Source organism: Otolemur garnettii, unplaced genomic scaffold, assembly GCF_000181295.1.
Source record: "Otolemur garnettii isolate 467f Iridium unplaced genomic scaffold, OtoGar3 scaffold00009, whole genome shotgun sequence".
In the NCBI taxonomy this organism is placed as follows: Eukaryota; Metazoa; Chordata; class Mammalia; order Primates; family Galagidae; genus Otolemur; species Otolemur garnettii.
This window is the reverse complement of record NW_003852404.1, coordinates 5711104-5727693: the sequence shown is the minus strand read 5'-3', so window position 1 is coordinate 5727693 and position 16590 is coordinate 5711104. Positions and strand designations below refer to the sequence as shown.

General features: G+C 42.9%; 1 protein-coding gene across 4 annotated transcripts in view; it reads right to left on the bottom strand.

Annotated features, from left to right (window-relative positions):
* UBR4 (ubiquitin protein ligase E3 component n-recognin 4) overlaps window positions 1-16590 on the bottom strand; it is a 118730-nt gene that overhangs the window by 50610 nt on the left and 51530 nt on the right. For 3 of the 4 annotated variants that reach the window (XM_012801536.2, XM_023509729.1, XM_023509730.1), the window contains exons 35-53: window positions 15619-15810; window positions 14991-15061; window positions 14750-14897; window positions 14082-14309; window positions 13361-13531; window positions 12128-12310; window positions 10800-10958; window positions 10314-10466; window positions 9626-9853; window positions 9157-9314; window positions 8030-8201; window positions 7569-7770; window positions 6584-6747; window positions 5909-6125; window positions 4920-5136; window positions 2943-3006; window positions 2376-2510; window positions 1220-1394; window positions 190-330 (exon numbers count right to left, since the gene is read on the bottom strand). In XM_012801536.2, the coding sequence (XP_012656990.1) occupies window positions 190-330; window positions 1220-1394; window positions 2376-2510; window positions 2943-3006; window positions 4920-5136; window positions 5909-6125; window positions 6584-6747; window positions 7569-7770; window positions 8030-8201; window positions 9157-9314; window positions 9626-9853; window positions 10314-10466; window positions 10800-10958; window positions 12128-12310; window positions 13361-13531; window positions 14082-14309; window positions 14750-14897; window positions 14991-15061; window positions 15619-15810 (3178 nt within the window). The remainder of the gene's footprint in view (window positions 1-189; window positions 331-1219; window positions 1395-2375; window positions 2511-2942; window positions 3007-4919; window positions 5137-5908; window positions 6126-6583; window positions 6748-7568; window positions 7771-8029; window positions 8202-9156; window positions 9315-9625; window positions 9854-10313; window positions 10467-10799; window positions 10959-12127; window positions 12311-13360; window positions 13532-14081; window positions 14310-14749; window positions 14898-14990; window positions 15062-15618; window positions 15811-16590) is intronic. The other variant, XM_012801537.2, reaches the window with a different exon arrangement.

The window sequence follows — 16590 nt, the reverse complement described above, 5'->3', positions numbered from 1 at the left end:
CTCTGCTAAATTCCTGTATTAGGAACAATGCACTGATCTCACAGACTTCTATTTCCCAATTATAAATTCTAGAAGAAGTAGATGATAAAGGATGAAGGCTAAAAGTTCAAGGTTATAGCTGTTCAAAGACAGAACTTGTATCAGATTTTACTATGTATCAAGACCTAAGTATCCCTTTTAACGTGGTACCTGGCAGGCAAGCAGGTGCCAAGAAGGCATTCTTGGGTTTGGAAGCATGGAGTTTCCAGAAGTGATTCATAAGCTGGGTGATGAAACTACAGCAATCTCCTTCCAACTGCTTCTGTGGTTCTTTCCCCTCATCCACTCCTTCTAAGCAAGAGAAAGAAAATTATTAACAATGGTAAATCTGAGATGGAATTTAATTTGTTTTAAGGTTAACTCAGGTCAAGGAAGCTTGCCTGGGGAGGGAGTTTCAAGTGGGGCCCCAATCAATATGCCAACTATCCCTAGACTCCAGCAGACACATCTAGGAAAAAAACAGTCTGGGAAAGGAATATCACAGAAAACACTGTATGTTAGAATTAAGTAGAAGGGGAAGCATTCAGGATGTTTACTGCAGATTCAAAGATCTCAGTTCCAAATGTTCAACTTCTAAAACCTAGAGGAACATCTGAACATTCTAGAGATTTCTCTAGAATGATTCTGGGATTATAGTATTGGAAGGAGGAACAGGATGATGATGGTATATGGAAGCATGTAAACACACATGGAACAGAGAATCACAAAGGCAGCAATAAACTCTATTTGACAATGGCAAAACAGGTTTGCTCCCCAGCCAATATGAGGCAAGATGAGAAAACAGCACCAAGCACTGAGAAGGGCCACTGCACATAATAATAAAATATTGGCAAAAGAACAGCATGAAAGCAAAAGACATGACCCTATTGCTTTAAAGCAACCAGAGCTCAAGCAAGCTTAGGTTTACCCTGAAAGTCACAGAAGGTAGTAACTTCAGAGACAGATTATACCTGATGTCTAAAACACTGAATAAACTCAAAGATAATGAAAGGGATAAGCACTAGAAAAAGGAATTTATTTAAAACGGTACAATCTTAATGTTAATAGCCCTATAAGGTATGAAGACCAGGGAGTAAAATCCCTGTCTCCATGCATGAAGTCAGCCTAAGGCCAATGAGAACAGTGAGATGAGAGGGCATTGAACAGATTTCAGGACCACGGCCACACAGGCCAAGTTCACCTGTTTCCATCTGGGGCAGCTTTGACTCCGTAAAGTGCACAAGATTGTTAGGGCGCATGATGGCAATGGAGCGAGCTGTGATCACCAGCCTCTGGAACACCTCAGGGTCTAAATCCTTGCCTTCTTTGCTGGATGTGTTGAGACACTGCACAGCTTTGCTCAGCAAGGCCTGATCCTAATAAAACAACGGGATCACAGAGGATCGACCATGAACAAAGGATGATAAAAAAGCAAAGAGGAGAAAAAACCTGACAGGTGGTCAGGATTGTTGCCCCCTCTCAAGAGAACAGGTTAATGACCACCAACTTCAAAGCAGCCCAAAATATCTAAATTTCTTAATATATCTTAGAGTCATTAAAAAATTTAAAAACATGCAATAAGAATCAAAGTATAATAGGAAAATTAGAATCCATCCAATTTTCCAGAACAGCAATATCCTGGATTTCTTCCCAATAGTATAAGAGCCACTTCTTGGCAAATATATTTTATCCCCAAATTTATGTTTCCAAAATTGCCTTTCCTTAAGAAGCTTCAGCAGGTTAAATTCACTTTTCTCAGTTCTCTGGGTTGGTAACACAAAAGCTTAACCATGGCTTCTGGGCTGGTAGCTTCTCCCAGAGCCCTGCTTCCCCATGGATCTGAATTATCATCTTTTTCATCCATGGAAATTGGCACAACCTAACACCTTCAGCAGCTCCTTTCTTTGCCCAGATTTTCCCTTCAGAGGCTCTCCACCAACTGTTCAACAACTATCTCACCAACAAGTCCAGGGTACCTTCTGCACTGCATCATAGGTGGGGGAGTGAAGATACCAGTAGCCCTCACCTCTTGAGGGATCCCTCACCTTTCTCTTCTCCACTCAGAGGCCACCCACACTCAATATCCCTCCCTCTCTTGCTCACATCTTGCTAATCCCATTAGAGTGGCAGAAAAATAAGTACAAACCAGTGGCCCATTAGCCAGCTTCTCCTGAGTTTTGAGTGGCATTCATAAATTTCTCAGGAGAAACTTTAAATGATGTGGGTTTAATCTCAACGCCATCCTCTACTTTACTTTGCTATGCCCTAGCTTTGCGCACGAAAAACCAACTTACTTGATTCCCTGTCAGGACCACAACTTCCATTTCTACAGAGGCATTCCTGAAAGAAACGGTTACCTTGTGGCTGTGATAGGCTGAACGGCTGGTGTGCAGGCTGGCCAGAAGGCTCTTGGACTGCTGCTGGACACTGGCCGGTGCTGGCAAGGACAGCAGCAAAGTGGCCAGCTCCTGAGCTGCATTCTTGTTTCTCTCCTGATGCAAAAGACAGCAGAGTTATCGCTAATCCCACCACATCAGTGCACAATGAACTATCTATACTCCGTCTCCCCCTTCCTTCCTTTTAGGTCACCAGGGCTAGGTTATACTCTATGGAGGGCAAAGAGCAAAACGAAAGTTTCAGACATTATAATCCTGCTACCATACAGGTGAAGAAATGAAATCCAAGCTCCTGACTCCCAGAACAGTACCCATGTACCAACACACATCCCATCCTACAACATGCTCTCACTATAGGTCCCCCAAAAGTAGGATAGAGACATTAAGCTGAAGGCTTCTTGGGAGTTTCTTTACAATCAAGATTGCACTATAAATGTTCTTTAGCTGTGAGGCCTCAGGGTCTTAGACAACTCCACTGACTGCCTACCTCTTCAGAAAGCTTCCATGTGCTTTGAAAAAGTAACTTGCCTTCTCGATGATTGGGCCAACAGCAAAGCAGCTTTCCAAGGCTTCTAAAGAACTCACAACCAGCCTGGGGAGACAGAAAACCTGGCTTGAGTACAACCACCGTTCTTTCTGCCTTGCGCTTTAGCCTAAGCAAACTATAGTCATGAGGACCTTGGGGACAGCTAATGAATGCCAAGTACAAAATCAAAGCACAATAAGACCTGCCACAGGCACCATGCATATCGTTTCCTGTGTTGCAGGCCAGGAGAAACCTGGCTCCTGCTTGGAGATCAACCTGAGGCCATGTTCATAATCCGTAACTCAAAGATAGGGCTTTTTTTCCTCAGAGAGGATAAATGTGCTTCCTTCGGCTGCCTGTGGCAGGGATCACTGAGACGGGCTTAACAGTCTTGATGCAGTGGGACCCGAAGCTCAGGTGCCCAGAGATCAGTGGGCAAAGGGAAACACAAAGGGAAAGGTTAAAGCCATTTTCTTACACTAGTAAGGTTAAGGTTACATTTTACTTACACCCCAAGAAAATGCACAAAGGCATTTCCTATGAGTCCCTAAGTATTAGGGAGAGAAAAACCTGTATTTTTAGGTACATGCCAATTGTCAACATTCAAGGGGTAGAAAACTGAGCAATTCTCCCTTAAGGAAGAAATAGGAAACCAAGCTATTAAAAAGGTACCAAGTAACATGCTCCCCAGGGCTTACTCCTTTGAATTTAATGTAGTATAGTTAAAAGAACAACATCCTGATAGCTGGAGCTCTGAACAGAGAAAGAAAAATATTGAGAAGGTAGCTGGAGAGAAAAGGGTTAAGGGGTAGAGGAAGGCAATAAAGAATGGGGAGAGGGAACTGAGGCATAAAACGAATTTGGGCAGACAAGCTCTCCAGTGGCTTATCAGATGGTAGGACTTTGTTATTAATCCCTCCACCCTCAACCCCTTCTGACCCACTAAAGAGTGGGAGCAGAGAGGACTGGGGTAAGGAAGAGAGAGCTGAGAGCGGCCAACACCAAGTGTGCACTTACAGTCCTCCATATATCCACTTTGACACAGGGACAGCTCTGTAGCCATGCAATGACCACAACGGAAAGAAGCAGGAGGACTCTTAAACAGAAGCGGAATCAACGCAAAGCCACACCATTGGTTACATTGCTCTCTGACACACACTCACTCGTGCAGAGAAAAAGAAGAGGGCATACTAACCGGTCCAGCTTGGTTAGGGACTCAGTTTCAGAACTTGGGGGAGAAGCAAAGAAAAAAAAGGAAAAAAATGTGAAGCTCAGAGATACCTGGAAACACATCCTAAGCAAACCATGTATGAATAGGGTGGGGGGGAAAAGAGAGAGAGAGAGAGGGGAGGAAGGGGGAGGTTGCTGGTGGGAGGCAGTGATTTCAAGCAAGGCTATTCTTATAACTTACAATGTAAGAAACTCAAAATCTTACATCATGAATTACTTCTCATCTACCATGGCAAACCAGCAGCTACCTTGCACAAAAAAAGCCAAGCACAATGCTTAAGAATGCCGCCACTGTTGGGATATCTAAGGACTGAGACTGTGGATTCTGCTCCAAGATGCAGCCGACAGCCTCTCCTGCTGGCAATGTTATTACCACAGAAGTAGCTACTACAGACAAAGATGAGAAGATGATGAGATCTGAATGGGAGGTAGGATGTTTCCCTATCATCTCCCCAAGGCAGGATCTTAACCTAGAATACTGGCTTTAAGTATCTTCTAGTCTGCGGCCTCTATTACCTGAGCATTAAGAGAAGGCAGAGACACTGGAGTCAGATGACTCTGAGCACATTTTTCAGGCTCCATCCACACGCTAAGGAGACACTGAATGTGGGGGAGTCGTGTGAAAACTTATAAATCACAGGCTAGACTTGGAATGGTTATTAGAAGCTGGTTCTCTCAAGACACAGGAAGGTTCTGCAGGGAGAATGAAAAATGTAACACATGAAGCCAAACCCTGCCAGCACCGGTACCTCTCCAGAACAGTCCCACTAGTCGCAGTAGGGGCAGCCGAGTCGCTCTCTCCAGTGCCGTTGCTCTGAGCCAGGTTTGAAGGGCAGATGTTACTGACAGAGGCAGAAGGGAATTCTTCTGGGGGTTCATCAGGCCAGCCAAACTGCTCCTTAGTCTTGCCATAAATTTTTACTGCATCTATCATGGTGACACCTGCTGGATCCACTGAGGCCCCAACTGCAAAAAGCAAGAGAAGTCTTTAGGAAGCACATTCTCTAAAGCACTGCCACCACCTCTCGAAAGCAAAGACCAGATCAGTTGGGACAAAGAAACAAATCACATCAGTTTTACAGACACGGAGGAATTTACCTCCCCAAACACCAACAGCACTTTGATCATGTATAGATGCTGAATGTGTGTGGAAACAGTTCCACAGACCAAAAGACTCAGAAGACTTCCTAACCTTCACTGTAAGGATCCTCCTCTGCTCTCAGGGTATTGTATCTCCCACCCCTCACCCCCAGGGGTCTCTTAACATTTCCTTTGCTCAAAGTACAGATTATCACCATTGACACTAACAGCAATAGTAACAGACACTAGCCAGTAAAAAACAGAAATAATGTTAGTCTTAAGAAAGACAGAAGGATTTGTATTTTGAGGGTTTAAGATTTTCAATGGCATAGTAAGGTACTGCCAACCACCTCTCAGCCACGTGTGACCTGAGACCTTCCTCTGTACTTCAAGAAAGCTTTGTGACTTCATAGGCTTGACTCCTCTTGGCCTCACCACAGAAGCCCATCAGTGAGGCTGACCCAACACGACAGACTTTTACTCTATTTTACCCCTTCCATTCTCATGCATACTCCTTTCCTCATTATCTCAAAGGAAGCTCAATGTTTCCTAATGACAGGGACTGCAGAGAAACCAGCAGAGCAGAGGACTCTGAGAGTAAAGGAGATCCACAGACCAGTGTCCAATTTAACCAATCTGTCCAGAGGTAGTGACTCACTGAAGAGGTTCAGCTTTTTATCGGCTTGTAGAGCTTCTTCTCTGGTGAAGGGGAAGTCAAACCAGCGTGAGCGGCTCAGGTTAAGCTGCATAGTTCTGCCGAAGATCTCAATATATGATGGGGCTCGTTCAATTGCCTGAGTCCCAATTTGGATCCGCATGCCTGTCATCACCATAGTGCTGTTGTTGTTACTAATCTCGATGGTGAAGCCACCAGGCTGTAGGGTAGTAAGGCACACATCAGAAAACTAACAGAAGTTCTAAGTTCAAAGTCTGAATACTTCCTCTCACAGTATTTCCACGTGTGAACCTAGTTGAGACCTTCATCCTTTTAACTCCCCCGTAACGACTTCCTCGCTTCCAAAGATGGGGAAATAGGGGCAGGGAGCAGACTCTCTTCAGTGTCAGGCTCCTTTTCTCCTAGCATTAACAACTTCCTGTTGCTGTCTGCACAGTAATCCTGCTGGAAATGGTGGGAACTCAGTCTATAGATGGGAGTCCTTTGGCAAGAGAGAGAGCACACTCATTCACTTAAAGGACCACTTAACTGGACTTGAGGGGCAGTGGGCTTTGAGTATATACACTATGCTCATATTCTAAAAGAAGATGTGTTCTCAAACAGATTGTTTACTAGTTTTCTACCCAAGTATTGAACCCAGCCCAGCACAGTCCTCACCTTAGTGTTGGCCACATACATGCCAGTGGAATTCAGCCGGTGCTTTATCTGCTGTGCATTGTAGACCTGCAGGAGGTCATTACCACCAAACTCCACATCTGTCAGCTGCTGGTTGTGTTCAAAGAAGTCAATGGGGAAAGTCACCTGGGTAGATGTGCGGGTTGCTGCGAAGAATAGTACCAGATTACCAAAGAGCATCGGTACATGCGGTCTCTACCCCTTCTGCTCCCAGGCCACAAGGAAAGACTCCTCCCACTCTAAGCAAATTCTGGTTGATAATGTTTGCATTCAACATGATGCCTACATGTGGTTAACTCTCCAGTGGTTATCATCCCTAACCACAAAATGTCCCAGCAATACAAAAAAATCTGGCATTGATGTTAGGTCTATAGTTAATAACAGCAGGCTCTCCTGTAGCTAGTTTATTCAAAATAAACAAGAGAAAACTATTTCTTTACAGGAGGATGAGCTACAAGTGACACCATTACCTCCAACCTACATGTTTAAGGTACTGCAAAGATGTCTTCAATGGTCTTTGCTCAGCTGGAATCACTCACTGCTAAATTTAGACTTTAGACTCTCAGGTGCAAGACCACCAGCTCAGGGACCTATGATGGGCACTTCACCACTCTTCAGGAAATTAACCAACTGAAGGGTTAGGGTTAGGGTTAATCTACACTTCAACCAGTTCCATTATGCCAGCAGGCCATTTGCCCTAACCCTAGAGAGAAAAATCTCTCAAACAAGGTCCAAGACATATATATTTACGAGGCAAAGAAAGAACTGCTGACCTGAAGCAGATAGCCAATGAGTACTTGTCATTTCAAACTGTAGTGCTGCTTTTAGGAAATAAGCTAGCAACTTCACAAAATGTGTAAGCAGGACAGTCACTGTTTCCTCACAGATATTTGGGACAGTACTGACTGAGTCATTGTCTAGAAAACTGCCATTCTGATTCCCCAAGTCTCTCAAGAAAGGGCCTTACTGATTGTCGCTGTTTTGCGCTTTCGAACAGGTTTCATTATGCTGATGACACTACTTGGCTGCAGGGATGGCTGCAGCCAGTAGGAGGTGTTCTCCACATTGGCCATATAAATGCGCAGGCTGCCATCCTCACACAGCAAGATCATCGTTGTCCGCTGCTGCTCATTGCAGGCCGTGTGCCTAATGGCAACCATGTCTTGGATCTAGAAGGAGGGGACAAAGAAGGGCATCAGTTCCCACACATTTAGATCAGAACCCACAGAGAAAAACAGCCAGAGATGTAATTAGTTTCATGGCCAGTTAGGGGTATTGAAAGATGGCAAAGAAAAGGCATCCAGGAGAAAAAGGATATAAAATCTTTTATAGGCCTCCACTGAAAGAGCTGGGAGAGTAATGTAAATATAAAAGTATTTAAAAAAAGACTGGGTTCACAGCAAAGTGATAGGAAAATATAGCACTGACCTTTGCTTTAGCAGGAAGTGTCTTAATCTCCTGGATAAGAAAGGTGTCTGGTTTCACCATGACTACCAATGGCACACCTGTAGTTTGCTGAACACAACACACCAAGCCAGGGTGGTTCATCACCTCAGACCACTGGCAAAGGGCAGGAGAAGTCTTACTACCACCATTGGAACTGCAGACAACAAAAGTGGCCAAGGTGAGGATGTCAATCACCATTCATCTGTTCGTATCTTGACCTAAAGGCTATTCTCTAACTAGCTGTGTGACTCCAGAGCAATATCCTTGGCCAGGGACTCAGATTATCCATAGCTCAGTTTCACTCCAAGCCACATGCACTCTTTCATTTACCCCAATGTGTGCCCCCAGGAGAAGTCCTCATTTAGGAATCTTTACTACTAGGCTTCAGGTGTGAGAAAGAAGTGGCCCTATGTTCCTAGAAGCTACCAATAGCAGAGGGCCACAGAGCCACCTAAGGCTGATGACCCACTGTCCTATTGGGACCTCTAAGCACGTCAAGTTAATTGTGAATGAGTGTCCTTTTTCTTTCGTCCCAAACCAGGTAATTCCTAAAGGAGAGAGGCATGAAAGAAAATGCTATAATGGCTTATCAAAAGCAGATAAGACAAGAAGAGACCTTAAGCTTCTTCTTCCTCCCTAAATAAAATTCTTCTGACCTCCCCCAACTTCAACCATGCCTCCACTACTGACAGATACTGTGTTCTATTTGCTAATAGAGTTAGTTTCCCCCAAGAGGGAAAATTAAAGGGTATTGACAGGCTGAGTGGCTAGGGGAAACTCAGGCTCCCTTCGCACATTAAAGCATGTTGGCTGCCTTGACTATAGGTTTTCCTTCTAAGTAGCAGTGTCCCCACCCACCCCAATCTACCTCTTACAGCCTACTGTCTCCACAGAGGAGGATAAACCATGCAGGCAGCCCTCCCTGCCAACCCTAGATGCTACTTGATTTTAAAGATGCCAAGCAGGGAAGAGAAAGGATTGCTGGTAAAAAGTAAATTTTACTAAACTCAAAACAGTCACAGTACATGGGAGTAGAAGTAGAGATCCCTGTTGAATGTGGACATTGTGGAAGCTGAACATGAAGCGGAACATGAAATGCTCATTCCCACCTTTTGATGTTGATGGAGAAGAGCTGCAACACCTCCAGAGTCGTCCTGCTGATGGTGGCTGCAAATGACTTGCCTTGACAATAGCTGAAGAACAGCATCTGTAATACGTGGGAGTAGTACACAGACACACCACCACCTGCCACCTGGCTGTTACTGTCCTGTGGGGACGAAGGCACACATATGCATTAACTCCTGATGCTCTGCATACCAGCCTCCAGTTTATGTGGGTTATTAATTTAAATCAGGATTAGGTGCTCTCATAGTGTAAGCATGAAATCCCTGTGTATAAATCTTACAGATACCCTGAGAATAAAAGAACTTAAGTTGTATCAGTTTAGTCCCGAAGAATAAGAAGTTTGCTATTAGGTAAAAAATGAAAAGAAAAAGGAAAGGAAAGGAAAGGAAAAGAGGAGTTGCTAACTAATTAGCAACAGAAGGAACAGAAGGAAATGGCAAGAAGTACTCTAACCTTAAGGTCCTCATGATTGATCTCCAGGACATTTGTGACATAGAAAGGTCCCTGCTGGGCACTGCTGGCCTCTTCCATGAGCTGAGTATAGATGTACCCAGCTGAAGACATTATAACAATGATGTTCTTTCCTTCCTCATTGAAAAGGAAGGTAACATCTCTTATTTTTGAGCTCGGCAGGAGAAAGTAGAAGGTTGGACTCAGGGCATCAACAGACAGGTCATATATCTGCGGGATGAAATAAAGACTAAATAAGGGAAATCTATTCCAGTCCCATCCCCAAACTATCCTAGCAAATCCAAACAGCTGGAATTGGCCCAGAATAGATATCCATTCTTCATTCAACAAGCATCTACCAAGTGTTAGGCACTGAGCACATAAAGATGAATAAAATATCCATTTCTCTCTCTCAAGGAAGATACAGAGGAGAGATACACACAAACAAATTCTATAACAAGTACATGATAGGTATACACTTTGTACAACAAGGGCAGAGACAAAATCCATTCGCTATTGCCTACAGAAGAAAGCACCTGTTCAGCAACATAGCAAAAGGCAACAACACATGTGATTTTTCTATTTTTAATTTTTGGGAGAAGCTCACACATAACAGGATTAGACATTCTAGATTTACAACAATTGTCTACAACAATTCTAAGACTGTATCATCAAAGAGCCACAACTGTACCTTAACAAAGTCTGCAGTGACAATTGCTAACTCGGTCTGCGAACCAGGTAACCACACAGCTTTGATGATGAAGTTACCCGTTGCCAGCTGAGGGTGCAATACCAAGTGATCCGAAACGGAGCCTGAGCTACTAAAGGTGAGCACATGGCAGTCCTGGATAATTTAAGGGACAAAACAGTTAAAAGATGATTTGGAAAATAGGCTAATTCATTTCAGAGTTCTAATGTTTCCTATTCTTCCTCAAAATTCCCAGCCTTCAGATGGTATAAAAGCCTGTCCATTAACACATTCAGGTTTCAAGAACACACAGATTATTTCCAATACAGGAGAAATCTGGAAGACCTGGAAGAAAGTCAAAAAAGGATTCCTTTTGCATTTCAATAGCTTTTAAGTTTTAATCTCAATAGTGAACAAGTAAAAGTGGTGTTGAGAATAGGAGAGAGACAAGGGGACTCAAGGTAATCAAACCTGGATCAAGGTTTTTACCTTCAGCCCACAAACCGCCAGGTAGTCCTCCTTGCAGGGATTTCCAGTGAGGCTTAGCACAGTGAAGGGAACTGGGGCAGACGCCAAGCGTGTCAGAGTCAACTTCCTTTTGCTGGAATCTGCTTGCTTTAGGAGTGCAGAGAGTTGTAGAACAGTGATCTGCAAAGGAATAATTACCAATTTATTACCTTGCCCTAGTCTCTCAGGGAACCCAAAGAAGTACCAAAAATTCTTTCAATAGGGATATTTAGTTTCCTGGCTTTCTTTTTGCAAGTAAGTCTCATAGGAAAATACTAATTGGCCTCTACTTCTCCTGGATAAAAGACATAGAATGTCTTTCATTGTCTCCTTCTAGGGAGGACAGAAAAGATGAGCAATGAAACAAACTTCTCTTTGTAGAATTAAACTACAAAATAGTCCCTATGCACCACTCTTCTAGTTTTCTGTAAAACTGTTTCTGAAATAATTTTAGAACTATTTGCTCTAAAATGGAGTTCCCCACATATTGGAGGTTCAGACTGTCCATATTTTCACTTAAGATAAAAAAATGTCAGTGGTGACTCGGCGCCCATAGCTCAATGAGTAGGGCTCTGGTCATATACACTGAGGCTGGCAGGTGTGAACCTGGCCTGGGCCTGCTAAACAACAATGACAACTGCAACAAAAACAATAGCCGGGTGTTATGGCAGACACCTGTAGTCCCAGCTACTTGAAAGGCTGAGGCAAGAGAATCGCTAAAGCCCAAGAGTTTGAGATTGCTGTCATGCATGGCACTCTACTGAGGGCAACACAGACTCTGTCTCAAAAAAAATTAAAAAAGTCAGTGGTGATGGAGGGGCCAGAACACAGAAAAACATGACACCTCCCACTCTCCAAACTTCTACTAGTTCCACAAAACAACACAAACTCCCCTGTGCCCTTAGAAGGCTGGGAGGGCAGGGAAGGACTAAATAAGGAACACTTGGTCTACCTTTATAGACTTTTGTCTCTTAGCTCTCATCCTCCAGAGTGGCCAGACTGGGCAAGACAGGTAGACATGGTGTCCTGTGCAATTGCGGATCATTACTTCTTCTTAAGGAGTAAGTTTTGAGTAGAAATTTACTAGTCAGAAACAGTCTTTGTCCTAGTCATGCCAGCTCTAGGTCCGATCAAATTTCTCAGGGTTTAGGTATCTAAAAAGCTCCATGAGATCTGTCCATAAAGCCTTCTTGGAATCTAATAGACTTTTACCCACAGAGGGTCAATCTGAGTATGGTCAACTATCTATTTTGTGTAGCACTGAAGACAAACATGACCTCAAATGAATGGGCAGGAATTGGAGGACCTACCTTGCCCTTCTCATGGCTCACAGCCAAATGCTGACGGCGCCCATGGGGGGAGGAAAGCACACACATAGCCACCCGCCTGAGGACATGGGCGCTGATCAGCTGCCGAATAGTCTGGCCCTGGTCTCCGCTGTAATTCATTCGAACATTCTCAAAGGCACCTTCCTGGGAGCCTAGAGTGGGAACCTGACAAACAGGAAAGTGGAGAAAGTAGGTGACAATGAGACAAGTAACAGCAAGTGTTATTCAAGCACAGTTTAGTTATTCAAAGGAAACTGATTTCAACTTCCAATCCATGGAGAGCTAGCCCAATTTGTTAAAGTTATTATCAGTCCAATAAGAACACAGAAAATTTCTCATAAAGCTAAACGTAATTAATACAAAATACTAGCCTTTTAAAAATGTAAAAACATCCTTTCTCTTATAAATGGTAGTGATAGATGGAATTTTTTTTATTGTTCTAACCTGACAAAATTTATGGGTTACCAAGCCCACCTCAGCAATTTTTAGCTTTATCTTTATATCTAAAAATCTAAAAACCAATCTTCTAAAATGGACTGATTTTTAATAAAATATCAGAACATACATATAAATATATACATACACACACACACACACACACATATTTCCAAATGAATACTATTCCCTTAAAAACAGCCACCTGTGAGATCTATTTTTATACCTCACTCACCATCTGTGTTCATTTCCCTTTTGGAACTGCCATCACTTTACTTTCTACTTCTTAACTCTGCCACTAAAAAGGCTAGGAAGGCCACATCAAAAGTCTGAATAGCAGGTTTTAAAGTGAAGAATGACTTATAACCCAAGTGATATAAAAAAGTAAAAGAAATTAAGCTAAAGGGTTATAAGCAAAAGAGGACCAACATTATTTTGCAAGCTAGATGAACCTTAGGGAAGAAGACATAGTAAGAAAGTTGTCTCTTCCATATAAAGAAGGAATTGCTAACTACTATAATGTCTTAAAGTGGAGATCCTCACATCTTGGGGGTTCATATATTCACACAAACTAAAATGGGGATTTATTCCCTATGTTGGTCCACATGACCCTGGATTCCCTTCTTCTGAAGACACATGTTCTGGGACCTCATGCTGGCCCAGGTTCTAAACGTTGGATGGCCAGGTATCAACTGCTCTAAGTATTCCTTGGAGACATTAGGGACCTCAGTAAATTTGCATTCCCACAGCCATGACACATAATGATCCCAACACACTCACCATCAGCTGGTCCGTCATCTCAACTGCCTTTTCAACTGTATGCAGCTCACTGAGGGCTTGCTGGGCCCGGCTGCTGCTCCCCACTGCTGAAGCCTGCTGAAAGTTGGTCTGAATGGCATCCATGAGGAAATTGAGCATGTCTAACACAAGAGGAGCGAAGGAGAAATTGGCCTGAGAAAAATTGAAATACACAAATGAAAAAAAGATAGAAAAACAATGGTTTATACTCAGTAATCCTGCCAGTAACGACCTTCAGAATCTAGTTTTCTCTAGGCATCATCTCATTCTAGCCATAATCCTAGGTTTGATTCCAGTCCATATGCCGTTGTGTTACTGACTCTACAGCAACCTTTCTAAACCAGCGGTCCCAGTAGTACTCTAAATGCTAAAGGCATCCACCATATATAATTAGCTAACTTCTCAACTACATAGCTCGAATGGTTCTAGATATGTACTATCACTGGAAAAATGAGAAAACAATCATTCCAATCATTTTCTGCATTCAAGGAACCCAGGCCAAGAAAGGGTTTTAGTTTTCACACAACTAAAATTTACTCCCACCAGTCCTCCCTCCCATAATACTCCTAATACTCCCCAGTCACAAACCCTTTCCTAATGACTGTGAAAATGGGCAAACTTAGAGAAAGAAAGTATATTGCCAGGGGGACTTGTTGCCAGGCTCTACACAGTCTATGCGCTGGAGACCACCAGTAAGCCCCACCTGGTTTTGTAGCTCCTCCCGGCAGCCCTCTACTGTGCGGCACAGGCTGCTCTTCTTGGGCTTCTCTTCATCAGCAACCTTTCCATCACTGATGGTGACCTTGGCCTTGTCAGCTGGAGAAGTGCTGGCATGGCGCACCAGACTCTCTGAAACCCTGGGTTCACTTTGAAATGCTGACTCCTTCATGGTGGAGCTTATGCCACTGCTAGGAGTTCTCTTCACCAGTGCCTAGGGACAGATAATGTCAGAGTCCCTTAGTTCTTGCCACAAACACAGAAGAAATATTGTCTAAGATCTTAAAAGAAAATCTTGCCCAAAGGAGAAAATGGCTAAGTATTTAAATGTATCCAAAGTCTAAGGTTGATCTTCATCGTATTCACCTAGTCTCTAACTTCTTTACTAATAGCATTAAATCTTCATTTCAACATCTAAAACCATGAGGTCTTAGGAAAAACTAACTAGAAGATTTCTAAGGACTTTGCTAGGTCTAGTACTCTAAGTGAAGTGTCTAGATCGTGATGATACAGATCACTAGTGACAGAACCAGAACATCCTCCTACATCAAGGTACCATGGAGGCGACATGGGAATTTTCCAGTTCAGTTTAAGTATTCCTGTAACCCTGACATGTCATCCTTCATAGCTCAGTAAAGGTTCCAAATCTCTCACCAAGCAGCTGCCATCTTCCTTGGCCCCACAGTCACAGAAGAAGGATCCATATTTGGCATAGGAAATCTCATGATCCTTGTGGCAAACTTTAGCACACACTGTGCATACACCCACCCCATCTACCATTTTGCAGGTGTGACAGTGGTACCTATGAAGAATAAGAACAAATAAATTAGCTCACAAGTCACAATACTCAAGGCCCAGCAAACTCTCACCTGATAGGAAGAACTACTACTCTTACCAATGCTGGTTCATGAATTCTTTCTGTGTGATCGTAAAAGTGCAGAGTTTATTGCAAAGAGAATCTTCATCCTTCAAAAATAATAAGGCTTTGTAATCAGAAATATATTCCTCTACACAAATATCCACAAAACATACCTGCCTCAGTCCCCTACGGAGAGTGAATGATTGGTTCATAAACAACCAATAGGAACTTGTCGCAGCTGCAAATGGCTAGCTGGCTGAAAATCTGCTGCAATTTTAGATGAGTATGACCTTAGAGTTTGACATGTAAGGAAAAACAATTGTATGCTTTCTGTACAAGGGCAATCCCTCCATCCTCATGAAGAACTAATCCCTACAATTCTATTTTGGACATAAACACTGAGAAGCAGGATAAGTGACCCTGGACTGGAGAAGGTATAAACTCATTAAAAAGCCCTTCCTATAAGAAAGTGGATCCCTTGCTTTGATTTGCTCTGCAGGCCTACATTATTGGAGTCTGCTATTAGTTTTGTAAAATAGAAAAAAGGAACAAGGTCTGAGAAGTTTTGAAGCTCATAAAGGACCAGAAAAGAGAGTCAAAGCTAGGTAGAGGACTGGTCAGTGATTCCCTTGAGAGGTTAACTGAGAGGTTACTTAGTACTTACTGAATCCTCAGCCTGGGAGTCTTCCTCTTCCACTGCCAACTCCTCAACCCAGTCTGAGTCCACCTCAATGGCTCGCTCTTCCCCATCCACTGAGAGGTGACTTGGGCCTTGACCATTACTCTGGCTCAGGGCATTTGTAACATCAGCCAAGTAAGACATAATGTGGCATGTGCACTCCAAGATCATCACGTGCTGCAAGAGAAGATCACAGTCCCACAGACACTTCAGTTCTCTATGTTTTGTTATGTAAACCGTGTTTTCTCAAGCTTTTTCCAGTAAAGCTTAAGATCACAGGAATGATATGAAAACAGAGAAGAAAAACAGTATGTTTTCCCAGCTCTTTCCACTATGTCTGCATGTAGCTGATTAGTAAATTGCACTGAATTGATGCGTATTCTTTCAGTCTTAAACACAAAGTCTTACAAGATGAAATAGAATTGAAAGTAAGAGAATGGAGTAAAAATAGGGACTAAAAACACTCAAAAAAAGACCAGATAATAAGTATAAAGAAGATCTCATTAGAATTTTTCCCTTGCCATTAGCATTTTTTTTAACCATCAGAGAAAGTCATTTTCATTATCAGGTTTTAAACTAATGCAGAAAAAAAGGAATGGCTTCAGAAATCAAGAGAAAATTTTTCTAGCAGACCACTGCAGATAGTTCTTGCTCGCCTAAAATACCCCATAGCCAGGCCTCAAAGATTCATAATTTTAAGTTCTTTTGCTCTGTGCATTCTGACATTTCAGTACTGAAAGAATAAAGATTAGCAAGAAAGGAGGGAGAAATGAACGGTACCGTGGTGGGTCTCAGAGTTCTGCTATTTGCTCTTAGCCACCTATGTCAGGTTCATGGATTGGGTAGAAGGGGAAATGCCTGAATGTAAGATTTCTGGCCCTTTCAAACTCCTTTTCTCAAGACAGTAACCTTTTCTCAGGCAATTTAAACAATTCTAGGAGCTGAAGAGATAGTTTG